This window comes from Mus musculus, chromosome 11, assembly GCF_000001635.26.
Source record: "Mus musculus strain C57BL/6J chromosome 11, GRCm38.p6 C57BL/6J".
NCBI classification, from domain to species: Eukaryota; Metazoa; Chordata; class Mammalia; order Rodentia; family Muridae; genus Mus; species Mus musculus.
The window spans coordinates 98,034,505-98,056,874 of NC_000077.6; the positions used below are offsets into that span (position 1 = coordinate 98,034,505).

Genomic DNA, 22,370 nt, shown 5'->3' on the forward strand with positions numbered 1-22,370 from the left:
CTGGTGAGATGGCTCAGTGGATAAGAGCACCCGACTGCTCTTCCGAAGGTCCAAAGTTCAAATCCCAGCAACCACATGGTGGCTCACAACCACCCGTAATGAGATCTGATGCCCTCTTCTGGAGTGTCTGAAGACAGCTACAGTGTACTTACATATAATAAATAAATATAAAAAAAAAAAAAAAAAAAAAAAGAGCCTCACTGCCTGAGTCCCCCCAACCCCCCTCCCCCGTCTCCAGCATCTATTACCCTGTCCTTTTAGGCTTCCCCATCTCTGGCTCCTACCTTTTTCTTTCTGCATCTTCCTTGAACCCAAGTGGGGTGTACTAGGAGATCTCAGGTTGAGACAGAGGGAAGAGAGAAGGATGTGTGTAGGTCAGAGATGGCACCGGCAGCAGATTTCTGGGCATCCCCAGGCCAGCAGTGTGGCTGGTCCAGATCCCCAAGAACGGGCAGGGAGGAGGGTAGAGGCCACAGTGGGGACACCAGCTGTTCCCAGCCCCTAGGCTGGGAGCCTGCTGTCAGTAGCTCAGCCACCCGAAAAAGCTGCTGTGTTCAGCAGCGCAGCAAACAGACTGGGGGAGGGGGTCCAGGCCAGCTGCTGGCTGGTGGCAGACACTGGGTATGCATAAGGCTTCAAAGGCTTGAATTCAATATTCCTACTTGTCTCCATTCCTGGAGCTCCTGGCCAGGCCATCTCAGGCTGTCTTCTATCATGGTGGCTTAAGGCACTGAGGGATACAGGGCAGGGCAGTAAGATGTCTAGGTCCCTGATTGCTTGGTAATCCCAGACAAATCATTTAATTTCCGATTGGCATCAGTTTTCCTAAGTGTAAAAGGGGCGGGTTGTTCTGTATAAAGTGGATGACTTCCAGCAAACCACTTACCATCTCTACCCCAGTGTCCTCATCTGTCAAAGGGTTCAGCACATGGTCTGAATTATTGAGGGGACCAAATAGCATGAGGTTCCCAGCATGCTCCGTGGGCCATGCCTGGTGTTTTATTACGGGCCACGCCTGGTGTTTTTATCCTCTTCCAGGCAGGCATGGTGCTGCACACCTGTAGTCTCAGCTACTAGAGAGGTGCACCGATGCTGGAGGATCAAGAAATTCAGGAGAAGATGCCTGGATTACATAATTCTAGCTAGTCTTCAGACGCAGGCATGGTGCCTTCTACCTGCAATCTTAGCACGTGGGAGGCTGAAGTGGGACATTACTGATTCAAACCAAGACCCCATTCCCCCCCCCCCCCAAGCCATCAGATATGTGTGTGTTCCGGTTCCAGGGCGAGCAATTCTAGTAGAGGGCTGTCTTTCTTCCCTCTCCACCCTCAATCTCTATTGCTTTCATTGGATGAAGGGGCCCAAAGGATGCTCAAAGAGGAGGCGCCACAGTCTGGTCCCAGCCAGCCTACCTAACTCCAAAGGTGAAGGGAGGTGGGGACCATACTCCGATGGAGGAGTGGGTACTTGTCAAGACTGGCAGATTCCCACCCTCTTGCGGTCTGGCAGCACCACCACTGCCCTGGCCCTCCCGCAGTAGCCTCGGGCTCGCTTGCTCCCCCCTGCGCCTATAAATAGCTCAGGACACGCGAGCCGCGCTAGTGACGCGGCCAGGCAGGCGCGGGAAGGCGGCCGCTTGGCTGGAGCAGGTGGGCGGCAGCCCCAGAGGGGCGTGCGCGACCCCTCCCTCCACCGTTCCCTCCTCCTCCCCTCCCCCCATGCCAGGCATCTGATGACGGACGCTGCTGAGTCATCTCCTGGCCTCAGCGTCCTCCACTGTCCCCTCCACCACCTCTGAATCTCAGGCTTAGGGGCTGCGGAGAGAGGCGGCCTCCAAGGCTGAAGCGTGCAGGTCTGCGTCAACAAGGTCACTGTGGGTCAGTCCCCTGCGCGATTCAAGTGCACGTAGAACCCAGAAGTGACCTCAGCTCACCTCCCTAGCCTGACTTTGTTTCCCGCCTTTCTCGGGTCCCTCTGCTTCTTTCTGTGGTCCCCAAAGCTAGCGTCCTACTCTGATGCCCCTCTCAGAGCTCAATACCTCCAGTACTCTTAGCCTCCATCCCAGCCTGATACTAGCTTGCTTTCTCTATCCCAATCAGATACACCAAGCAGGCAGGCTGAGACAAGAAACATTTAATTATGGGCCTGGGGGCTCAGCAACGCCCCCGCAGACCCGTCATGCAGCCTCATGTACAGTGGGCATTGGGCCCGCCCCGGGGATTTTGCTGGGGGGGGCCCTCATGGCAGCAAACAGGGCAGTGTGGCTTTAGACCCCTTTTAGGGGGAAAATGGGGCAAGGTGTGTTGGGTAGAGAATCAGTGTCCTCTCGTTGTATGGAAGGCAAGACTGTGCCCAGAACTGAGGGGGGTGGCATTGGCTGACAGGATCAGGGCTTAAAAGGAGGATCTGAGCTTGGAAGGAGGGGCAGGTGCTGGCACCAGGAAAAAGAAGAAGCAGCCTCTTGAGGAAGAGGTCCTTTGTCCTGCCAGGAGGGCTAAGGGCTCCTAGAGCATCATTTGATGGTGGCCAAAAGAACTTTCCATAGCCTTCCTCAATCTGCCAAGGTATCCTTCCCAGGGATGGGCCCTATAGAGCCCAAACGGTAAGAAGGTAAGTTTGGTCCATCTGAGGACAGGGCTTTTAGAGAAACCAGACCTCACAACCTCAGACTCCCCTAGCTGTCTGCTTCTGGTGGTAGGGATTTCTGGAGTCCTAACAGTGAAATGTTTTGACCAAGCAAGGGCCAGCGTCTTGTTCTCCACCTGGGTCTTTGTCCAGGCTGCTCTTGGCTACCGATTTCTAGTAGACAAAGGAGAATGAGACTGTTCTGTGAGGACTGCCTTCAAGGAACAGACTCCTACGTGTTACAATCCCTTGCAGACCTCAGTCCTGACCCTGCTCTGTCGCCCAGGTTTCAAGTAATTGGAAAGATTCCTGAACTTTCCTGAGAGTTGAAGGGGTGACAGGTGGTTAACTTAGGGCTCTCCCATAGTCCTCAGCGTCTTCTCAAGCCAGAGGGGAGGGCTAAGGGACACCAACAGGTCCTCTCTCAAGGCCCCACTTGCAGAGGGTGGATACACAGACCCAAGCAAAGGCTGTGGGCAGAGAGGAGTCAGGCATGCAAGGCAGTATGAGCGGGTAGTCTCTGGAAGACAGCAGACGACTCCCTAGGGTGGGCCTCACTATGGCAACCCGACTAGGTGGTGCTTGGGCTCCGGGTGGTCCTACCTGTAACTTCCTCGTTTCTTCCCACTTTTGACTCCCTTTCCCAAGCCCCATTCAGGATACCCCAACCAAGAAATAAACCTTCCTCAGTGCAGAAGGCTCCTAAGTGGGGGCGGGTGATGCTTAGGAGAGAGACTGGGAGAGGAAGGGTGTGGCCAGGATGCCCGCTTCCTTCTCAGGCCAGAAGCAAGAGCCAGGCATGGGCAGGGGTAGCATCTGGGTTCTCTCGGTTTCTGTCAGATCTCTGCCAAGGAGTCGGCTGGCACCAAACCCCGCTTCTTGCCACTGCTGACGCGGATGAAGCCATCGCTATCCTTGCTTCTGCTCACGCCTACGCAGATCTGAGTGGAAACAGAAGAGACCAGGAATGAGAGAGTACTGCTCATGACTTCCAAAGGACACGCCCCAGGGGAGGGCGGGGCTGGCGGGCTAGCATAAATCTTGTGGATAGAGCTGATGCAGGCAGATGCTAGGAGAGAGATCAGCAGCAAGACCAGGACCCAGGGGATGGCAAGCAAGCGGCCCGTCAGCATCACACCTGAATCTGGTGCTCAGTTAAATCAACGTCCAGTCCTGATCCCATGTCACAGAGGAGGTGGCAGAGGGGAAAGGGCTAGCCTGAGGTGACCCAGCAAGCTAGAGGGCATAGTGTTTAAACTAGCCAGGGGCACACTAAGTTCTAGCACTCGGGAGGCAAAGGTGGGCAGATGTCTGAGTTTAAGGCCAGCCTGGCCTACATAGTGAGTTCCAGGCCACCCACGGTTAAGAATACATGTAAAACACTGTCTAATAAAAACAAGCAGAGATGGGAAGATGTATGTGAATTCAACGTCAGCCTGGCCTACATAGAGTGTTCCAGGCCAGCCAGGGTTAGGGCTACATAGTAAAAATACTATCTAATAAAATCAAAAAGCAAGGGCTGGCGAGATGGTTCAGTCTCAGTGGTTAAGAGCCCCGAGCCCTGGCTGCTCTTCCAGAGAAGCCGGGTTTAATTTCCAGTACCAACATGGCAGCTATTAACTATCTGTAACTCCAGTTCTAGGGTATGTCACCCTCACAAAAATGTATATAAAATAAAGTTAAATAAATTAAAAAAAAAAAACAAGGTCTGGAGAGATAGATCAATGCTTAGGTCACTGAGGTTCTCAACACTTTGAGGGACAAATATTAGACATTCTGCGTATCAGATTTTTTTTGTGATTGTTGTTGTTTGTTTTGTTTTGTTTTTCCAGACAGGGTTATCTGGGTAGCTGTCTGTCCTGGACTCACTTTATAGATCAGGCTGGCCTTGAACTCTTCTTGATTACCTTACAATTTTTTTTGTTGTTGTTGTTGTTTGTTTTTGTTTTTTCAAGACAAGGTTTCTCTGTATAGCCCTGGCTGTCCTGGAACTCACTCTGTAGACCAGGCTGGCCTCCAACTCAGAAATCCACCTGCCTCTGCCTCCCAAGTGCTGGGATTAAGGGCGTGTGCCACCACTGCCCAGTTTACAATTTTTTTTTTTTTTGCTTTTTCGAGACATGGTTTCTCTGTGTTGCCCTGGCTGTCCTGGAAGTCACTCTGTAGACCAGGCTGGCCTCAAACTCACAAAAATCTTTCTACTACTTCAGCCTCCCAGGTCTACACCACTGCCCAGCTGCTGCTTAGACAACAAGACACTCCTCCTGCCTTACCTAGGTCACAGGTATGTGCCACCATGTCCAGTTTATGTGCTGCTGGGATGGAGCCCAGAGCAAGCTGTCCACCAGTGCCCCCATCTGTAGTCTCTAGGGCGTTCCTAGCTCCAATGTCTTCCCTTTTAACCTGCTTGCTCCCTTTGGACCCTCCATTGGAGCACTTGACGCCCTCATTCAGTACACATCCCTTGCCTGCAGAGTCCTGCCACCCACCTGGTTCTCCTTGAGGCTCATGTAACCCTGCTCCTTGTTTCCAGAGAAAGGCTGACAGCATCGCCAAACATTCTCTCCTGGCCTCACCCGCTGCACGAAATTGGCTGGGAAGAAGCCAACTCGGTCGCCAATCTTGCCCTGGGGGTGAGGGTTTCAGTGAGCCTAAGAATTAGCTTCACCCACACTCTTTCTCTAGACCCACTTCCTACTCAGAGCCACAACTGGGGTCCTCCAGACCTTGGGCTCCAGCTCCTCTCGATGAGCGTGGCTTTTGGCCTTGGAAGGCTATAGCCTGGGTAGGGGAAGTTGATAGAGGGGGAGGGAAACTGACAGCAAGACCCAAGAGTTGGCCCTGGGCTGGCCTGGGCAAGCCATTGGAGGAAGCCTGAAGGGAAGGTGGAGTAGCAGTTATCAGAGTCCCACCTCCACCCCCTCTGTGCCCTGCCCCCCAGACCCAGTACCTCATCCTGCCACATTACCTTCCACCAGTCTTCGTTAGAGTCATCCACCAGCATGATCCGATCTCCAGGCCTGGGAAAGAGAGAGTTGGGGCAGCGTGTGGGTACCCAAGTGCCCTGCAGTCCCCTCTCATGTGCGAAAGGATTCTTAGTGCCCTTAGAGGCCATTGAAACCAGAGATACACCAGGTTCCCTGGAACAGTCCAGAATTAGACAGGAGGCAGGACACTACACCAATCCCTCTGACTACAGAATCATTAGATGTTCAAGAAGCAAAGGTCCCCATCATCCTATGTTCCAAGGTCAGTGGGGGTTAGACAGGGCTAGACCACAGAAAGGACTCACTGCAGAGCCAGGTCATTGTTCTCCTGAGGCAGGAACTTGTAGAGGGCGACGTAGGAGTACATGGGCCCCACGTCCTTCCGCAGGGGCAGCTTTGGGGGCTGTAGGAAAAGTTCTGGGTCAGTGATGGGGGTCACCTCCTTGCTCTACCCCCTGTCTGCTTGCTGTGACTATGCATGTCTGACCTGGGAGTCTGTGAGGTAGGACAGAGGGAATTTCTGGTAAGTAATAGGGCCTAATGTGTATCTTCTCAACCCTGGGTGGGGGAGGGACCTGAGCTAGAGAGGGAAGACACCCTCTGTCTGCTGCATGACCAGACAGAATGACCAGCTGCCAGGCATGGTGGTGCACGCCTTTAATCCCAGCACTCGGGAGGCAGAGGCAGGCGGATTTCTGAGTTCGAGGCCAGCCTGGTCTACAAAGTGAGTTCCAGGACAGCCAGGACTATACAGAGAAACCCTGTCTCGAAAAAAAAAAAAAAAAAAAAGAATAACCAGCCCTTGCGAGAGCAGGGGTGGAGTCATAGACAGTGGAGACCCCTCCCAATCTTCACGGCTCCTGTCTTGACTGTGGCCTCTCTCTGGGGCCTGAGAACACAGGAGGAAGGAAGCCGTCAGCGCCCTTTGTAGTGTGTTGTAATGTACATCATACTGATCAATGACAAGAAGTGACATTCCTTCCCACCCTGGCCTGTGGGTTCCAAGCTAACTCCAGGCATACCTGCTGTCCAGGGCTCTTCTCCTCTGGTCCGGAGCCTTCACTTTCTGCTGGAGCTGTGAATACTGGAAACAGGAAGGTCAAGGTCAGGCCCAAAGGCCAAGCTTCAAGGACGACCTCCCCCATCCTCCCTCCTCCTGTCCCTGGGGCCTTCTCACCCTGGCTTACCACTGTCCCCAGGCCCCTCTTCTGAGCTGCGGATGCTGCCTTCCCCGTCTTCTGTTAGCTCGTCACGCTCACTCTGGGGAGAAACAGGAGGAGGATCAGCCCCTGGGCCCACAGTCATGCTCCGGTCCCCTCCCCCAGGCCTCCCCTTCTGTGCCCAGCATACCAGGCTCCGTGTGGGGGACTCAGATGTGCTGCTGAAGCTGGAACGGTTCATCAGTGCCAGGGAGGTGCCATAGCGCAGCGTCTCATAAACTGGGTCCACCTTCCCGCTGGTCCCTGCGGAGCATTCAACCTCAACGCCTGCCACCCAGATACCAACCTGGATTCACCCTGAAGCTCCATCATATGGGTCCTAAGAATAGAACTCAGGTTGCCAGCTTTGGGGGGCAAAGAGCTTTACTTGGTGAGCTAACTTAATCCTAACCCAAACCAGCTCCATTTTTGTGTTATTAGTATTTGGTTTAAGACAGTGTCTCATAGAGCTCTAGACTCTGTAGGTGGTTTTGAACTCTTTTTTTTTTTTTAATATCTGAATCCTTTGTTTTTGTTTTTGTTTTTTAAAGATTTTATTTATTTATTATATGTAAGTACACTGTAGCTGTCTTCAGATCTCATTACCGGTGGTTGTGAGCCAACATGTGGTTGCTGGGAATTGAATTCATGACCTCCAGAAGAGCAGTCAGTGCTCTTAACTGCTGAGCCATCTCACCAGCCCCCGGTTTTGAACTCCTTATCCTCCTTCCTCTGCCTTTTGAATGTTGGGATGCCTGGCTTGATGCCTGGTACCACACCCAACTCAGTCTCACTTCCTTCAGTCGTGTTTGTGTCTGGCCCAGTGCCTCAAACTAAGTAGGTGCTCACTAAATTGCTGTTTGGGAGACGAACGAAGATATCAATTAATGGAGCCCACATCCAGGGCAGGGGAGTAGGGTGTTCCGGGAACAGGCAGTGCCTGTGTGACTCAGGTATGGAACTGAGAACGGTGTGGATTTCTTTCTTTCTGTTTTTGGGGAGGGCGGGTGTTTTTGTTTTTGTTTTTTTCGAGACAGGTTGTCTCGAAACTGTCCTGGAACTCACTTTGTAGACCAGGCTGGCCTCTAACTCAGAAATCCGCCTGCCTCTGCCTCCTGAGTGCTGAGATTAAAAGCGTGCGCCACCACACCCGGCCGGTGTGGATTTCTTACGCGACCTCTGAGAACAGCAGTCCTGAGTGTGGGTCACTTACCAGTAGGTGGGGACTCCTTGTTCATGGCACAGGCTGGTGGTGGCGCATGCACCAGGAGTGGGGAGCTGAAGTTGCGTCGAAAAGATGTGGACTGAGGGAGAGGAGGCAGTGAGAACACAGAGAGACTAATGACCTACTTGGCCCTGCTCAAGCCCGGGGCCACCCCATAGGAGGAGGCAGCCTTGAGTCTCCTTTCGGCCATTCTCCCACATCACATCCCTCACTCACTGTCTTGCCCGGGCATTGCTGGTGGGAGATCTCCTCGGAGCACCAGAGGTGAACGCTGACTTTGCAAGTCTTACATCGCAAGCCCTGTTTGGAGTTTCCTAGAAGAGACTGTGGGTTCAGCAAGAGGAAATGGCCAAGAAAGGACACTCCCATAGACTAGGAACAACAACAACAAAAAGCCTGGCTAAAGGCCCGGTGGTAGTAGTGGTGCTGGCGTATGCCTGAGCTTGAGGCCAGCCTGGTGTACAGCAAGAGTTCCAGGACACTCAGGGGCACATAGGGAAACCCTGTCTCAGAAAACCAAAAAAAAAAAAAAAAAAAAAAAAAAAAATTCCTTGGAGAGGGGCATGAAGGAAAGGCAGCAGATGCTTAATAGTTTTGTGCTGGGCTTCAGGGCCTGGCACCTCTCCCTCCTACAGTGAAGATGTCAGCCGCAGGAAAGCCAAAATGTGAGCTTGGCGCAACAGTGGTACAACCAGCACTCATGACTCTATCGTTCTTTCCCAGAGTTGGCAATATAGAATCCAAGGACAAGTACACTCTAGGCAAGTGCTCTAGCCACGACCCAAAGCTCAGCCATCACCCAACACTCATTGGTCTCCCCAGGGAGAGAAACACAGTGGGTAGAGTGACCCTGCATTGCGATACTCCAATGTCAGGCCGTTCCGTGGCTTCTTCTCGGACGCCCACCAGTCTGCCACAGGGCCCCGGGGAGGTACCTACCCACAATGAGCTGGTGGCACAGTTCACACGGGCTGGCTCTCTTGAAGACATGTTCCTGGAAACTGTGCAGCCTCACTGGTTTGAGCGGTGCCAAGGGGCGAGGGACTGGGCACGGGGAGGGTGTTGGGGTGGGTAGACCCCTGTCTGTGGATGCAGGTGGTGGAGAAGGGGGAGGCAGTGGGGTTGGCGGTGTCAGCAGCACCTCTGTTGGGCACTTGAGCTCAGAGCCCGAGCGGAGGAAGAAGTTCTCTACGCTCTTACTTCGAAGGATGGTTTTGAGGGAGAGGGAGCGCTTAAATCGCTGGAGCTGGAAAGAGAAAGCAGCGAGCTGTGAGCAGGTAGCAGGCTGTGAGCTCCTGGCGAGCTGTGAGCCTGTGGCTCTGTGGCTGGAGGGCGGAGCAATGGAAGGCTCAGGAGAGCTGAGGTCCACAGCCAACAGCAAAAAACTCTCAGAGACCCCTGCTCCGACCATCCAGCCTCCCAGAGCTCCTGGGAGCTGGCAGGGCGTTCCACGGGAGTTCTACCTGGGCAGGCACATGCTCATTAGTGGGGAGACTATGGAAGTCAAGTGGCCAAGGCATAGCTGCTGGTCTCCTCCAGCCAGATAGGGCTGAGCTAGTGAAGCCAGTGAATCGTATCATCCCCCCCTTTCATCCCCTGCAACCCCCCAAAAAACAACAACAAAAATCTAGACTGTGGATGGATGTGGCGGCACACTTCTGTAATGGAGGGAATGGAGACAGGAGGATCAGAAGTTTGAGGCCAGCTGGGCGGTGGTGGCACGAGGCCAACCTGAGCTACACTGCAAAATGTTGTCTAAGACAAACACTAGACTTTTGCAGGGTGGGATGGAACACTTTAATCCCAGCACTCAGGAAGCAGAGCCACGAGAATCTCTGTTGATTCAAGCCCAGCCAGGGCTACAGGGCTACATAGTGAAACCCTGGCAATACAAATATAAAACTAGACTTCTTCCTCCTCCTCCTCCTCCTTTTTCTTCTTCAGATAATATCTCAAGTATCAGCCGGGCGTGGTGGCCCACACCTTTAATCTCATCATCTCATCACTCTGGAGGCAGGCGGATTTCTGAGTTCGAGGCCAGCCTGGTCTACAGTGTGAGTTCCAGGACAGCCAGGGCTACACAGAGAAACCCTGTCTCGAAAAACCAAAAAAGACAAAAAAAAAAAAAAAAAAAAAAAAAAAAAAAAAGGTCTCCTGTATCTCAGACTGACTTCAAACTCTTCAAGATGACCTTGAGCTTCTGATCCTTCTGCCTCTCCTTTTCGTTAAGTGCTGGACTCACAGGCATGTAATGCTATCCCTGTTTTATTCATAGCCAGAGATCAAACTCAAGGCTTCATACACGCTAAGCAAACACTTATCCGCTGAGCTACAACCTTAGCCTCCCAGAATAGACCTGTGTGAAATTATACAGAAATGATGTAAAAATATTTCTTTTTCTTCACAAAAATGTTGCATACTTTTCTTCTGTGCCCCCCAGCCCCCCAACAGTAAATCTTGGGAACCCTATACAGATGTATAAGGAGCTCTATCAGCAATTCTCTGGCACACACCACTTCACTGTGCCATTGTACTAGTTAGTTATTCGGTAGGTGTAGCTCGGTTGGTAGAGTGCTGGCCTGTCGAGCACACAGTTGTGGACCCCAGCATCCCATAAAACTGAACCCAGTGGCACACATCTGTAATCATGGCACTTTGAAGGTGGAGGCAGGAGAATCAGAAGGGATCAGAAGTTCAAGGTCAGCTTTGGCTACATAGTGAATCTGAGGCCAGCCTGGGCTACATGAGACCCTACCTTATTTGAAGGATGAAACAAAGCAAAGCAAAACAAAACAAGAAACAAACGAATAGCTGGGCAGTGGTGGCGCATGCCTTTAATCCCAGCACTTGGGAGGCAGAGGCAGGCGGATTTCTGAGTTCGAGACCAGCCTGGTCTACAGAGTGAGTTCCAGGACAGCCAGGGCTATACAGAAAAACCCTGTCTCGGAAAAAAAGAAAAAAGAAAAAGAAAAGAAACCGATGAATAAAGCAAACAGTATTGAGGCTTCCAGTACTTGGAAGACAAACACAGGAAGACTACCTTGGTATGCCAGCAAGATCCTCTCACATAGCAAGATCCTGTCACAAACAAATAAAAACGCAACAACCTTTGGGGCCAAACAATACAGACATGGGAAGGGTGGGATGGAGAATTGGCTCAGTAGTTAAGGACACCGGTTCTTGAGGAGGACCTAGACTGATTCCCAGCATGCACCTGGCTGTCTGTTACTCCTGTCCCAAGAGATACAGCGCCCTCTTCTGGCCTCCCTGGGTACCAGGCACACAAATGGTACACAGATACACACGAAGCCAACCACTCAAAGAAAACACACCAGGTCTTTGGTTTTTCCACCAACAGAGAAGGTAGAGGCAGGAAGATCAGAAGGTCAAGGTCATCTTCCTTGGTTACATAGTGTTTGAAGCCAATCTGAGATGCCTGAGGCACCATCTTTTGTTTTTTAATAATTTATTTTTATCTTATAGGCATTGGCGTTTTGCCTGCTTTACATATCTATGTCTGTGTCAAGGTGTCAGATCTTGGAGTTACAGACACTTTGTGAGCTGCCTTGTAGGTGCTGGAAATTGAACGTAGGTCCTCTGGAAGAACAGCCAGTGCTATTCACTGCTAAGCCATCTCCCCAGGCCATATATATATATATATATATATATAAAATTTATTTTATTTATATGAGTACACTGTAGCTGTCTTCAGACACACCAGAAGAAGGCATTGGATCCCATTACAGATTGTGTGCCACCATGTGGTTGCTGGGAATTGAACTCAGGACCTTCAGAAGAGCAGTCAGTGCTCTTACCCGCTGAGCCATCTCTGCAGCCCTATTCTGTTTTATACTGACATATCTTCTCACTATGTAGCCCTGGCTGGCCTCCAACCCATAGAGATCCATTTGCCTCTGCCTCCTGAGTGCTAGACTTAAAGGCATGCTCCATCACTCCCTGTAAAAGTCTAGTGCTATTGTTTGTGTGAGACAAGATCTCACTGTGTTCTCCAGCAGGTGGAGTTGAGCAGGAAAGTACCCTACACCTATATCCTCAAAGCTTATTCTCTCCCCCATACTTTATCTCCACTCCAGCCCTACAGCCAGCTTATCACAGTCACTGTTTTGTTCTTAGTTCCAAGTCTGGTTCAGGCTCCCTGCCAGCTCCCAGGGCCATGACCCCTGACCTGGCTAAGAAATCTTTCCTGTGGCTGGAAGAGATGGATTAGTGGTTAAGAGTCTGTTCTGCTCTGACAGAGGACCAGAGTTCAGTTCCCAGCACGCATGGAGGAGGGTGGTCCACAGTCCCCTGTAACTCCAGCTCTGGGGGGCACCACACCTTCTTCTGGCCTCTGTGGGGCTCCTGAACTCCCACACACATACTCATTATTTTAAAAAAGAAAAAACTATCTTGAAAAGATACCTCTCCTGGATCCTCAGGACACAGTTCAGTACCCTTCTTCCCCTGGGGAGCACCCCTGGCAGGTGAGCAGATGACGGCTGTCTTTCCTACTTACGTCTTCCTAGAGCCCAGACACCAGGGATCTCAAACTTACCTATGTACTTATGCCTGGGAGTTTTTTGTTTGTTTGTTTTGGTTTGTTTTGTTTTGTTTTTTTTTTTTTTTTTTTTTTTTTTTTTTTTGGTTTTTTGAGACAGGGTTTCTCTGTGTAGCCCTGGCTGTCCTGGAACTCACTCTGTAGACCAGGCTGGCCTCGAACTCAGAAATCCGCCTGCCTCTGCCTCCCAAGTGTTGGGATTAAAGGCGTGCGCCACCACTGCCCAGTGCCTGGGAGTTTTGATGCTCACGTTGCTTTCTCTGCCTTCTACACTTCCAGAGACCCTCCCTGTCGGAGAAGAGTCTTTCCCACAGAAACTAGATCCATTTCCTCCTCTGGTGCTTCCCGGTCTTGCCCTAGGACAGGACTGCACCAGTGCAGGTTCCTCATCAACTTCCAGCCCCTCCTAAGGCAGAGTGAGGCAGAGGCCCTGCCACCTCCAGTCCTTGAGGGTCCCAACACACAGTAGGTACTTAGTCACGGTGCCTCTGTCAAATACATCACCGATACAGCCGAGGTGCTCTGAGGCGGGAGTTCTATACACTCCTCTCTCAAATAAATACAGCCTCTTGGCATCTGTGTAATGCAAGGTATGGTGACCTCCTTATCCAGAGCCTGGCCAGTCTCTCATCCTGTGGAGAGTTACCTTATTCCTGCCCACTCTTTTCCACCAGCAATAGAAAAGGGGGGCCCAGGCCTGGCTCCAGGCAGGGAGTCTTGGCCAGGGTTCCCAGCTGGCATGCCAGGCAGCCTGTGTGCTGTGGCTGACTGCCTAGCACCTGCGTATGCCAAAGGGATGGAAGTAGTGGCCCCTCCAGCTTCCCAGAGGCCAGCAGGCGGCAAAATGGAAGGAGAAGCAGAGGGGATGTTTGGGCACAAGGCAGGCTCTAGTAAGCCAACTAGGAGGCCAGAGCCCAGGGCTGTCTGGCACCCTGGGTTGTTCATTTGCTTCCAAGCTTAGCTTCCTGGACAGCACTGTAGGCTTCTTTGTGCACCGATGAGAAGCAAAGCCTGGGGCCCCGGATGCCTGTGTGCAGAAGCAGAGGTGGTAAGCCAGACAGGCAATGAAAACTAACTAGCCTACACATACCTGCCCAGGTCTGGCTGTGGCTGCCAGTACAAAACAGGGCTTTCGGGCTTTGATGGGGTCCAAGAGGAAAGTGAATACTATTGCTACCCTTCCTGCCCCCACTTCCTGCCACCAATGTTCTGCTCAGACACAGAGCGCATAGAGAGTCGTGCTGGGGACAGGGCAAAACCAACCTGTTATCTGAGTGTGAATCCCATCACTTCCTCTCTCTGGGCCTTAGTTTCCCTGCATCCAAGGAGGAGGAGACAACACTGGGTACTCCTTGGGTAATGCAAAGCTCTGGGTCCAAACAGATCCATCAAGCATAAATTTGGCCCCGTAAAGGGTTCTCAGCATTAGAAGGCTGGATCTGGGCTAGAACCTGACATACAGTCTCACACTGAATGCAGTGCTGCCCACTGGGGGAGACCATGATTGACCCAGGGTTCAGAAGAGGGGTGGAGCTTGAAGAACTTAACACCCCCCCCCGCCCGCTCTGAGTCCTCCGCTGGCAAACAGCAGAGTCAAGAATTGGATGTTGGCTCAGGCTGCTCAGATCCAATAACCAGGCGTATACTGTCGCCTTGAGCCCTGCCTGGGTCTTCTGCCTTCCTTTCCTTTGCTGTTCCATGGATTTGTCTATTGGGTCAATCAAGGAATTCAGGGTTAGAAGGGGCTAGAAAAACTGGACACCTAGACCAGTCCCTACCCCACCCCAAAACATTGCTCTGGCCACATTGTCTCTGAATGAGTGGCTCTTGGTCACCTCTTGTGATGGGAGGCACACCCCCTTGTGGATAGACACTCCATCTTTGGACAATGGCAGTTGCTCTTTGGACAATGGCAGTTGCTGGCAGTACTACCCTATATAGTGGTGAAACCTGCCTCCTGTGACTTTTGCCTCTCACCCCCACTCCTCTCTTGGCTCTGGCTGGGCTATTCCCTCCTAGCCACATTGGAGATTCCAATACATGAAGACTTCAGTGTTCCCCTCCCAGGGCTATTACTCCCAGAGTGATTCCTGTAAATCTGAGTCCCTCCCCCTAGCTGTAGCCTGTGCCCTTTATTGGTATACCCCTCCCCGGGATTCTGTGCCAGCAGCCACCTCTGCATGGGGACCAGAGGCGTCTGGAACACCGTGTTCTCCTGCATCAGGGCAGCCCTCACCCTGCCTGCTGATTTTCTAACTCGGCTCTGGGCTCCAGATCCCAGGCAGGCAGAGAAGAGGGAAAGAATTGCCACCTGCATTGACTGGCAGATGTCAAGGGCTTTGACCAGAGGGCAGGATGGGACATTACTGTCAAATGGGTGACTCTGCCAGGCCAGGCATTCCAGCTTCTTAGACTCCTGGTCTCTGTAGCAGTCCCTCCATTTTACGTTTATTTACGTGTGTGTGTGTGTGTGTGTGTGTGTGTGTGTGTGTGTGTGTGTGACCATGAGCATTTCATGACACATGTGTGGAAGTCAGAAGACAACTTGTAGGGAGTTGGTTTTCTCTTTCCACCATGTTGGTAGGTCCTGGGGATTGAACTCAAGTCATCAGAAGTGATGGTAAGGACTCTTACCTGATGTGGCTTAAATAAACGTGGCCCCCATAGACTTTGTACAGAGTGGCACAATTGGAGGTGTGGCCTTCTTGGAGGAAGTGTGTGTGTGTGTGTGTGTGTGTGTGTGTGTGTGCGCGTGCATCTGGCTTGGGTTTTGAGGTTTTGGTAGCTCAAGCGAGAGGCCCAGTCTCTCTCTTCCTGCTGCCTGCTGATCCAGATGTAGAACTCTCAGCTGCTTCTCTAGCATCATGTCTGCCTGCACGCCGGCAGGCTTCTCCCCATGATAAAGGACTAAACATCCGAACCTGTAATCCAGTCCTGATTAAATCTTTTCCTTTATAAAACTTGCCGCAGTCATGGTGTTCTTCACAGCCATAGAACAGTAACCAAAACAACAATAAGGATCTCGCCAAGCCCCACCAGCCATGGTGTGTCCCCTGCATGGGCCCCTTTCTGAAACACTTCAGCAAGCAGTTTCACGTGGGTCAGGTTCCCTCCCAGTGCACCTGCGGACTGTCTGGTGTGTGGCCCAGGTCATCAGGTCTGTTCTTAACCCCTTCTTAGGCAAGAGCCCAACCCACCAGTGTCCTCTCTCTCTCGAAGCTCCCTGGAGGCTCCTTTCCCCTCAGTTCCCCATGCCATCTGAAACAGTACCAGGCAGCTGGCAGTGGGTGGTGTCGGATGTGGCAAGAAATGACTCAGATGGCAAAACAGGCATGGTGGGGTCTTCCTGGATGACACCAAAAGGAGGTGACGTTGATATCATTGGATGAATGGGAATCCTGGGAGAGAGTGGTCCTGCCTAGGAGATTGCTGAGCAGGCTGGGTACAGGGCTGAGACCCTGCCCTAGACTAAGCAGGAAGCTGGGTTCAGGCTGGCAAGTAATGCTGGGAGCACCAAGCTGATGACTCCCCTGGCAGGCACCTGGCCCAGTGTCTACTCTTCCTCACACAGAGTTAGGTGGGCAGCACCCCTTTTCTGTCTTTCCTTTTGTGAGGGGCTGAAGGAGGCTGACTAAAAGCCCTGAGTTGGTTCCCTGCCCACCTTTGCTCTACGGAGCAGCCCCTTGACACACCCGCAGGACTGCCTGGGAGGTCATTTCGGAGCAATACACAAGGACAAAAGGGGCCAAGGCTGGGGACCCAAATGGCTTGGCACAGAGGGGGTCCGCTGTGCAGTCTATCTCCTCCAGACCCAGAACAGATGACATTGCAGGGTCCTTGTGTTGGAGGATGGAGACACAGCTCTGCCAGGGTCTGACCCTCCTTCCCCGCCCCCGCCCCCCCCCCCCACAGCTGAGCTTGCAGCCTGTGGGTTTGGGTTTGCTGAGGCAGCACCATTCCTGGCTCCTGCCTGCCTTTGGGAGCCCCTGAGGGGCAGGAGCTGACAGGTTCTCATATGACAGAAACTAGGAGCCCCTCCAGACTCTGGAGATATCAGCAGGGGGGCTGACTAACTGCCCAGGGTGACAACAGGGCTGGTGAGCCAGAGCTTAGTGTGAGGACAAGCTCCCAGGATTCCCCCTTGTATATCTCAGATAACCCAGACAATATCCTCCCTGTTCATTCCTTTCCAGGAGAGATTTGGCACTGTATGGGGTCTAAAATATGGACTAGAAGCCAGAGTCTAATTTTTAGATGGGAGCAGAAGGCCAAGTGTGTACTGAAGCCTTGGATGGGAGGGACCCAGGTATGGTGGCTCAGGGCTGTGATTTTAGCTCTCTGAGGTAGAGGAAAATGGCTAAAAGAGTTTGAGGCCAGCCCTGGATACACAGTGAGTTATAGCCCAGCTAAGGATACTTAGCAAGACTGCTGGTCTCAAAAAGCCAAGAGCCTTGGACACGGAGAGTGGCAGGGTCCCCAAGTGCAGGCACAGGGTAGCTACCTGGATAGCTTCAGTAAGACTCCATGCTAACCCTGCTCACTGCGGTGATGACCTTGACCTTGAATTAACCTCATATTCTTAAGGGTCCGGTCAAGATGGACAGAGAAGAAAGATGGTCGGTAGGAAGTGCTGTGTAGGAGCTTGTGACCCCAGAGAGCCTCAAGACACCGCCCATTTCTGGTTCTCACCACGTATTGCTTGGTCACAGGACCAGGACGGTAACAAACACCAGGGTGGAAGGGAGAAAGGAGGAAGTCTTGTCCTGAAGTCTAGGGAAGGGAGAGGGCTCCCTCCCACAGTATCCTCTCTTCCCATTTCCCGGCGCTCAGATAGCTTCCCACAGAACTTCATGAACATCTAGAAGTTGGGGAGGGGGCAGACTCATTAGGAGTGGGAGGTGGAATGTAAGCGACAGCCTCCCCCACCTCTTTCAGTGCCCGCAGTCTGGGCTCCGCCTGCCTTCATAGGAGAATAATTTATTCATTGTGACTCCCGCAAGAGTAACAATCATAGATAATTAGGGTTAATTATGACATTCATTAATTACGATGACTTCTTCTTTTGATTCTGCCCTCTCTCCTCCCCTCTCCTGGTTCTCCAAGCGGGGGGTGGGGCTGCCTCTGGCTCTGGAACCGCAACACTCCGGGTCCCCGCCCGCCACCGACGGCCCGCGCTGCCGCAGCCCCCAGCGCCGGCTTGAAAGCTGCGCACCCGGGGCCGCAGCCTTTCGGGCCCCCAGCCTAACCGGTCCGCGAGGTGCGTGCCAGGCTGCTGTGGGTCAGAGAGGGACGCCGGAGACACACAGAGGAGCACGTAGGGAAGCAAAGAGAAGCGGAGAGTCTGCACGCTCCGAGGAGACGGTTGTGGCTAGGAATTCAGAGGCAGGAGAGAGGGGGCCCCGGGGAGCCGCAGACAGCGATGTGGCGGCCCCGGGAGGGTGCGCCCCGCACGCACACACGCGCGCGTACACCGGCCCACACCCGCTACACACGGCCACACACGCCCTGCGCCTCCGCTGCGCCGATTCCCTCCAACAAAGCCGAGTTACAACCGCCCAGGAGGGAGCCGGAGCGCGTCGGCGCCTCGCGCGTTCTGGCGGGTCGTGCTCGTGTGATCTGCTCCTTGGGTCCCCTCGTCGCGAACCCTCTCCTCCTTCCCCGGCACGGCGCGCAGCCTTAGGAATCACGCGGGCCCGGTTTAGCTTCCGTAACCCCAAAGGGACCCAGCCACTGTGATCAGCGCTCCAAGTCAGAGATGCCCGGGCGGGGCCAGGCCTCGCACCCCACGACTTACCTTGGTTTCTTGGAGGGTGGAGACGGTCCCTGGGGGGGTATGGGTGGCCGCGTCATCCGGTTCATTCTCCTTCTCGCTCATTTCGGTCATGGTTGGGGTATAAAGGAAGAGAGGGTGCGGAGACCCGACGGCAGGCCCGCTGGGGTCAGGCTGTGAGTGGCGGGCGTCTCTTTGGGACTCTCAAGCCTTTCTCCAGGGGCAGCTCTTCAGTGACCCCAGGAGAAACCCTCCCAGGCAAAGCAGCCCCCTAACCCCAGGCACCAGGGGAGAAAGTTGTCGGTGTGGCAGGGGAGAGGGAGGCAATTACCCCGAGCCGCGGAAGCTGGACGACCCGGGGTGTGAGGACCAAGGGTCTGCAGAGGATGCTGCGCTCCGCGGGAGGAGGAGGGAAGTAGGGATGCGCGGATGTGCAAAGCCAGGGAACGACCGAGCTGTCCGAGTCCGGCCGGCTCCGCCGTCCTCTGCGCCCGCCCCCCATCTCCCTCCCCCTCCCCGCGCCGGCCCCAGCCTTGCACCCGGCGGCCCCTCCGCCCAGTCCTAGCCTCCCAACTTTGATTTAGGAGGTCGCCTGGTCCCTCCCCCTTCCCTCCGCCACTCCCCCGCGCAGCTATGCAAATGAAGGTTCTCAGCTATTGGCTGCGGTGGTGGCTAGGAGGGCCAGCTGGGTGGAGTCTTGGGGGGCTCGACAAGATGGGGAGGGGTTTGGAGGGTAAAGAAGCGGAGGGGTAGTTTTACAATGGAAAGCCCGAAATGGGGGCCGATAGGTGGGGAGACAAAATTGAAGGAGGGCTGGGACAATGATACTAGAGTCTGGAAATGCAAATAATTCGAGGATGCCGCAGAATAGCCGAGAGGAAAATCAAAGTTACAGCGTTCTGATAGTGCACATTGGAAGATGCCGCACCTTGACAGAGAAAAAGACCCGCTCGCCCCATTAACTTGATGCCTTTCTAGAATCTCATCAAATTATACATACCACTACTAGACTTATAGACGCTCCCTGAAGCAGAGAACAGGCTGTTTTGTGTGTGTTTATGATCCGCGTGCTCTTATGTCTGACTGTATGAGAAGCGCACGTGTGAGTTTGGTTGGCAGAGGTTAGCTTCCAGTTCCATTCCTCAGGAGCCATCTACCAAGAAATTTGAGTCTGAGTCTCTCATTGTAAGCCAATTTGGCTAGAGTGGCTGGCCGTGGAGCCCCAGAAATCCTGTCTACTTTCCCAGTGCTGTGGATTTGGCCCTTTTAAATAGAGGCTGGAGATTAAAGTCAGGCCCTTATACTTGAATGATTTTAAACTATCCTAGCGTGCCGGGGCGTGGTGGCACACACCTTTAATCCCAGCACTTGGGAGGCAGAGGCAGGAGGATTTCTGAGTTCAAGGCCAGCCTGGTCTACAGAGTGAGTTCCAGGACAACCAGGGCTACACAGAGAAATCCTGTCTCAAAAAACCAAACCAAACAAAACAACAACAACAACAAAAAACTATCCTAGCAGTCTACATTTTTTATTTTTGAGACAGGGTCTGTCTATGTCTCCCAGGTTGGCCTGGAATGCACTATGTAGCCCAGGCTGGCTTCAAACGCATCATCTTCCTGCTGCAGTCTCCCTAATGTTAAGGTTACAGACTGAAGACACCTTAATGAGTCAAAAGTGAAGCCAAACCAGGCATGGTGGTGCATGCCTATAATACCAGCAACCGAGAGCCAGAGGAAGCCATATCTCTCTGTGAATTTCAGGCCAGTCTCATCTACAAAGTAAGTTCAGACCAGTTAAGATTATAGTGAGATCCTATCTCAAAAGAAAAAATAGCCGGGCGGTGGTGGTGCACGCCTTTAATCCCAGCACTTGGGAGGCAGAGGCAGGTGGATTTCTGAGTTCCAGGCCAGCCTGGTCTACAGAGTGAGTTCCAGGACAGCCAGGGCTACACAGAGAAACCTGTCTTAAAAACTAAAAACAAAAAACCAAAATCAAAAACAAAAAAATAAAAAATAAAAATAAAACAAAACTCAAACTGAAAAAAAGGCTAGGGCAGACAGCTTTTCGTTGTGGATGGAAAATCAGGCAACCATGAGCCTTAGTTTTCCTGTCTGGACTTGAGCAGAAATGGACTTCCATTATCATCCAGGAAGTCTCCAAACCTCTCTAAGTTAGGCTCTTCTAAAATCCTGCAACACCTGAAATATGGTCACCCATAGGCCCTGGTGTTCTCTCCCCACTCAGTCTGAAGGTGCTTCCTCTTATTCCTCTTCCTCTTCTAAAATATCTTTATTCTTATTTTATGTGCATTAGTGTTTTGCCTACATGTGTAGGTGTGAGAGTGTCAGATTCCCTGGAACTGAAGTTACAGACAGTTGTGAGCTGCCACATGGGTGTTGGGAATTGAACCCAGATCCTCTGGAAGAGCAACCAGTGTTCTTAACCACTGAGCCATCTCTCCATCCCCTAAAGGTGCACCTTCTAATGCATGGCTATAAACCCGTACTTATTTCCCCAGGCCTTCTGTTTTTCAGCACCCTTCTGGCCCTGAGCCGATTTGGCCTGATCAAGGATGCTATGTGTGGATGGAGACACGTCTGGGCTCATGCGTGCTGCCTCCTCTGCTGTCGGTGGTGGCACTCAAGGACTCAGGTGATGGAAGCGACCAGCTCCATGTGAGGCCTGAAGGGCAGAGTGGCTATCCTCTCAAGGATAAGATTACCCTTGGAGCCTTACTCAGGCTCCTGTGTCCAGGAATAGAGCTCCCGATTGCCAGTGGTAGAATAGGACACGGGCAGGTGTTCAGGCTGCTGTGGGGGCTTAGATCCCTCCCCCCTCCAGCTCTATTACCTCCAGCTCAATGGCAGCTGCAGAATTCCTCTGGCTCCTGACTCTACTGAAAGGAACCAAGGTGGATACTGAACTCAGCCCTCCAAAGTGTCTCCCCAAAGGAACCCTCATGATTAGCCTTTGAAGACCCTCCTGCCCCTCTGAGGATTGTACCCCCATAGCCCATTTGTTTTCCTGGGCAGCACGGGACACCGAGAATCATGAGGCTCTCTACCAGCCCAGGGCTGGAGTAAGCATAGCAGAGCATAGCTGCAGTCCCAGCATAGCTGTAGTCCCAGCTATTCAGGATGCTGTGGAAGAAGGTCGATCTATTCGCATTAAAGAGCAACCTTAAGGCCCACCTCAGCCATTTATTGAGACACTCAATGAGACTCTCAATTCCTCAATGAGAACTAGCAATGGGCACCAGACTCCTTGCCATTTGCCTGCTACACACAAGCTCAGAATTCATTCCCCAGCACCACAGAACATGAACATATTTTCTGTTTTAGAATAGACAGGGGTCTCTTCTGGGGTAAGGTATTCCTGTTTTTTTTCTAAAAGCTGGGATTTGGAGGTTTAAAAAAAAAAAACCAAAAACAACAAAACCAAAAACAAACCCCTGCTTGCCTCAGTTCCTGAGTCCTGGGATTAAAGGTTCATGCCACCAACCTGCTTTTTTTTTTTTTTTTTTTTTTTTGGTTTTTCGAGACAGGGTTTCTCTGTGTAGCCCTGGCTGTCCTGGAACTCTGGAACTCACTCTGTAGACCAGGCTGGCCTCGAACTCAGAAATCTGCCTGCCTCTGCCTCCCAAGTGCTGGGATTAAAGGCGTGCGCCACCACGCCCGGCTGCACCAACCTGCTTTTAATTATTTTATTTTTACTTTATATGTTTGAGTTATTTTGCTGGCATGTATGCTGTGCACCATTGCATGCCTGGTGCCCGTGGAAGCCAGAAGAGGGTGCAGGAGACAACTGGAGTTACAGATGGTTGTGAACCATAAGCTGCCACGTGGGTGCTGGGAATCAAATCTCAAGATCTGTGAGAACAGCCAGTTCTTTTAACCACTGAGACATCTCTCTAATCCTTAATTTTTTTATTTTATTTTTATTTTTTATTTTTGCCAGGCAGTAGTGGTGCACACCTTTAGTTCCATGCAAAGGGAGGTGCATCTCT

The 22,370-nt window shown here is 52.3% G+C and overlaps 1 protein-coding gene across 2 annotated transcripts; it reads right to left on the reverse strand.

Annotated features, from left to right (window-relative positions):
- Positions 1-2,118: 2,118 nt before the first annotated feature.
- Stac2 (SH3 and cysteine rich domain 2) lies at positions 2,119-18,958 on the reverse strand. 2 transcript variants are annotated; one of them, XM_030245869.1, is made up of 11 exons: positions 15,792-16,196; positions 8,976-9,282; positions 8,253-8,350; positions 8,025-8,115; positions 6,963-7,075; positions 6,800-6,872; positions 6,635-6,696; positions 5,918-6,015; positions 5,594-5,645; positions 5,115-5,252; positions 2,119-3,566 (listed from the first exon to the last, which is right to left on the reverse strand). In XM_030245869.1, exons 4-11 carry the CDS (start codon positions 8,047-8,049, stop codon positions 3,462-3,464), a joined length of 666 nt encoding a protein of 221 aa, XP_030101729.1. In that variant the 5' UTR covers positions 8,050-8,115; positions 8,253-8,350; positions 8,976-9,282; positions 15,792-16,196; the 3' UTR covers positions 2,119-3,461. The 2 variants fall into 2 exon arrangements, with proteins under 2 accessions (XP_030101729.1, NP_666140.1); NM_146028.4 differs by lacking the exon at positions 15,792-16,196 and adding an exon at positions 18,389-18,958 and having other exon boundaries at positions 2,120-3,566.
- Between the last annotated feature and the right edge of the window lie 3,412 nt (positions 18,959-22,370).

What these genes read in the sequence shown, in the direction of transcription:
- Stac2 (NM_146028.4), bottom strand. Translation starts at nt 18,478, where the DNA reads ATGACCGAAATGAGCGAGAAGGAGAATGAACCGGATGACGCGGCCACC. An exon ending in CTAACGAAGACTGGTGGAAG is followed by an intron (nt 5,253 to 5,593) that starts GTAATGTGGCAG and finishes CCTCACCCCCAG; the next exon opens with GGCAAGATTGGCGACCGAGT. An exon ending in TGAGCCTCAAGGAGAACCAG is followed by an intron (nt 3,567 to 5,114) that starts GTGGGTGGCAGG and finishes GTTTCCACTCAG; the next exon opens with ATCTGCGTAGGCGTGAGCAG.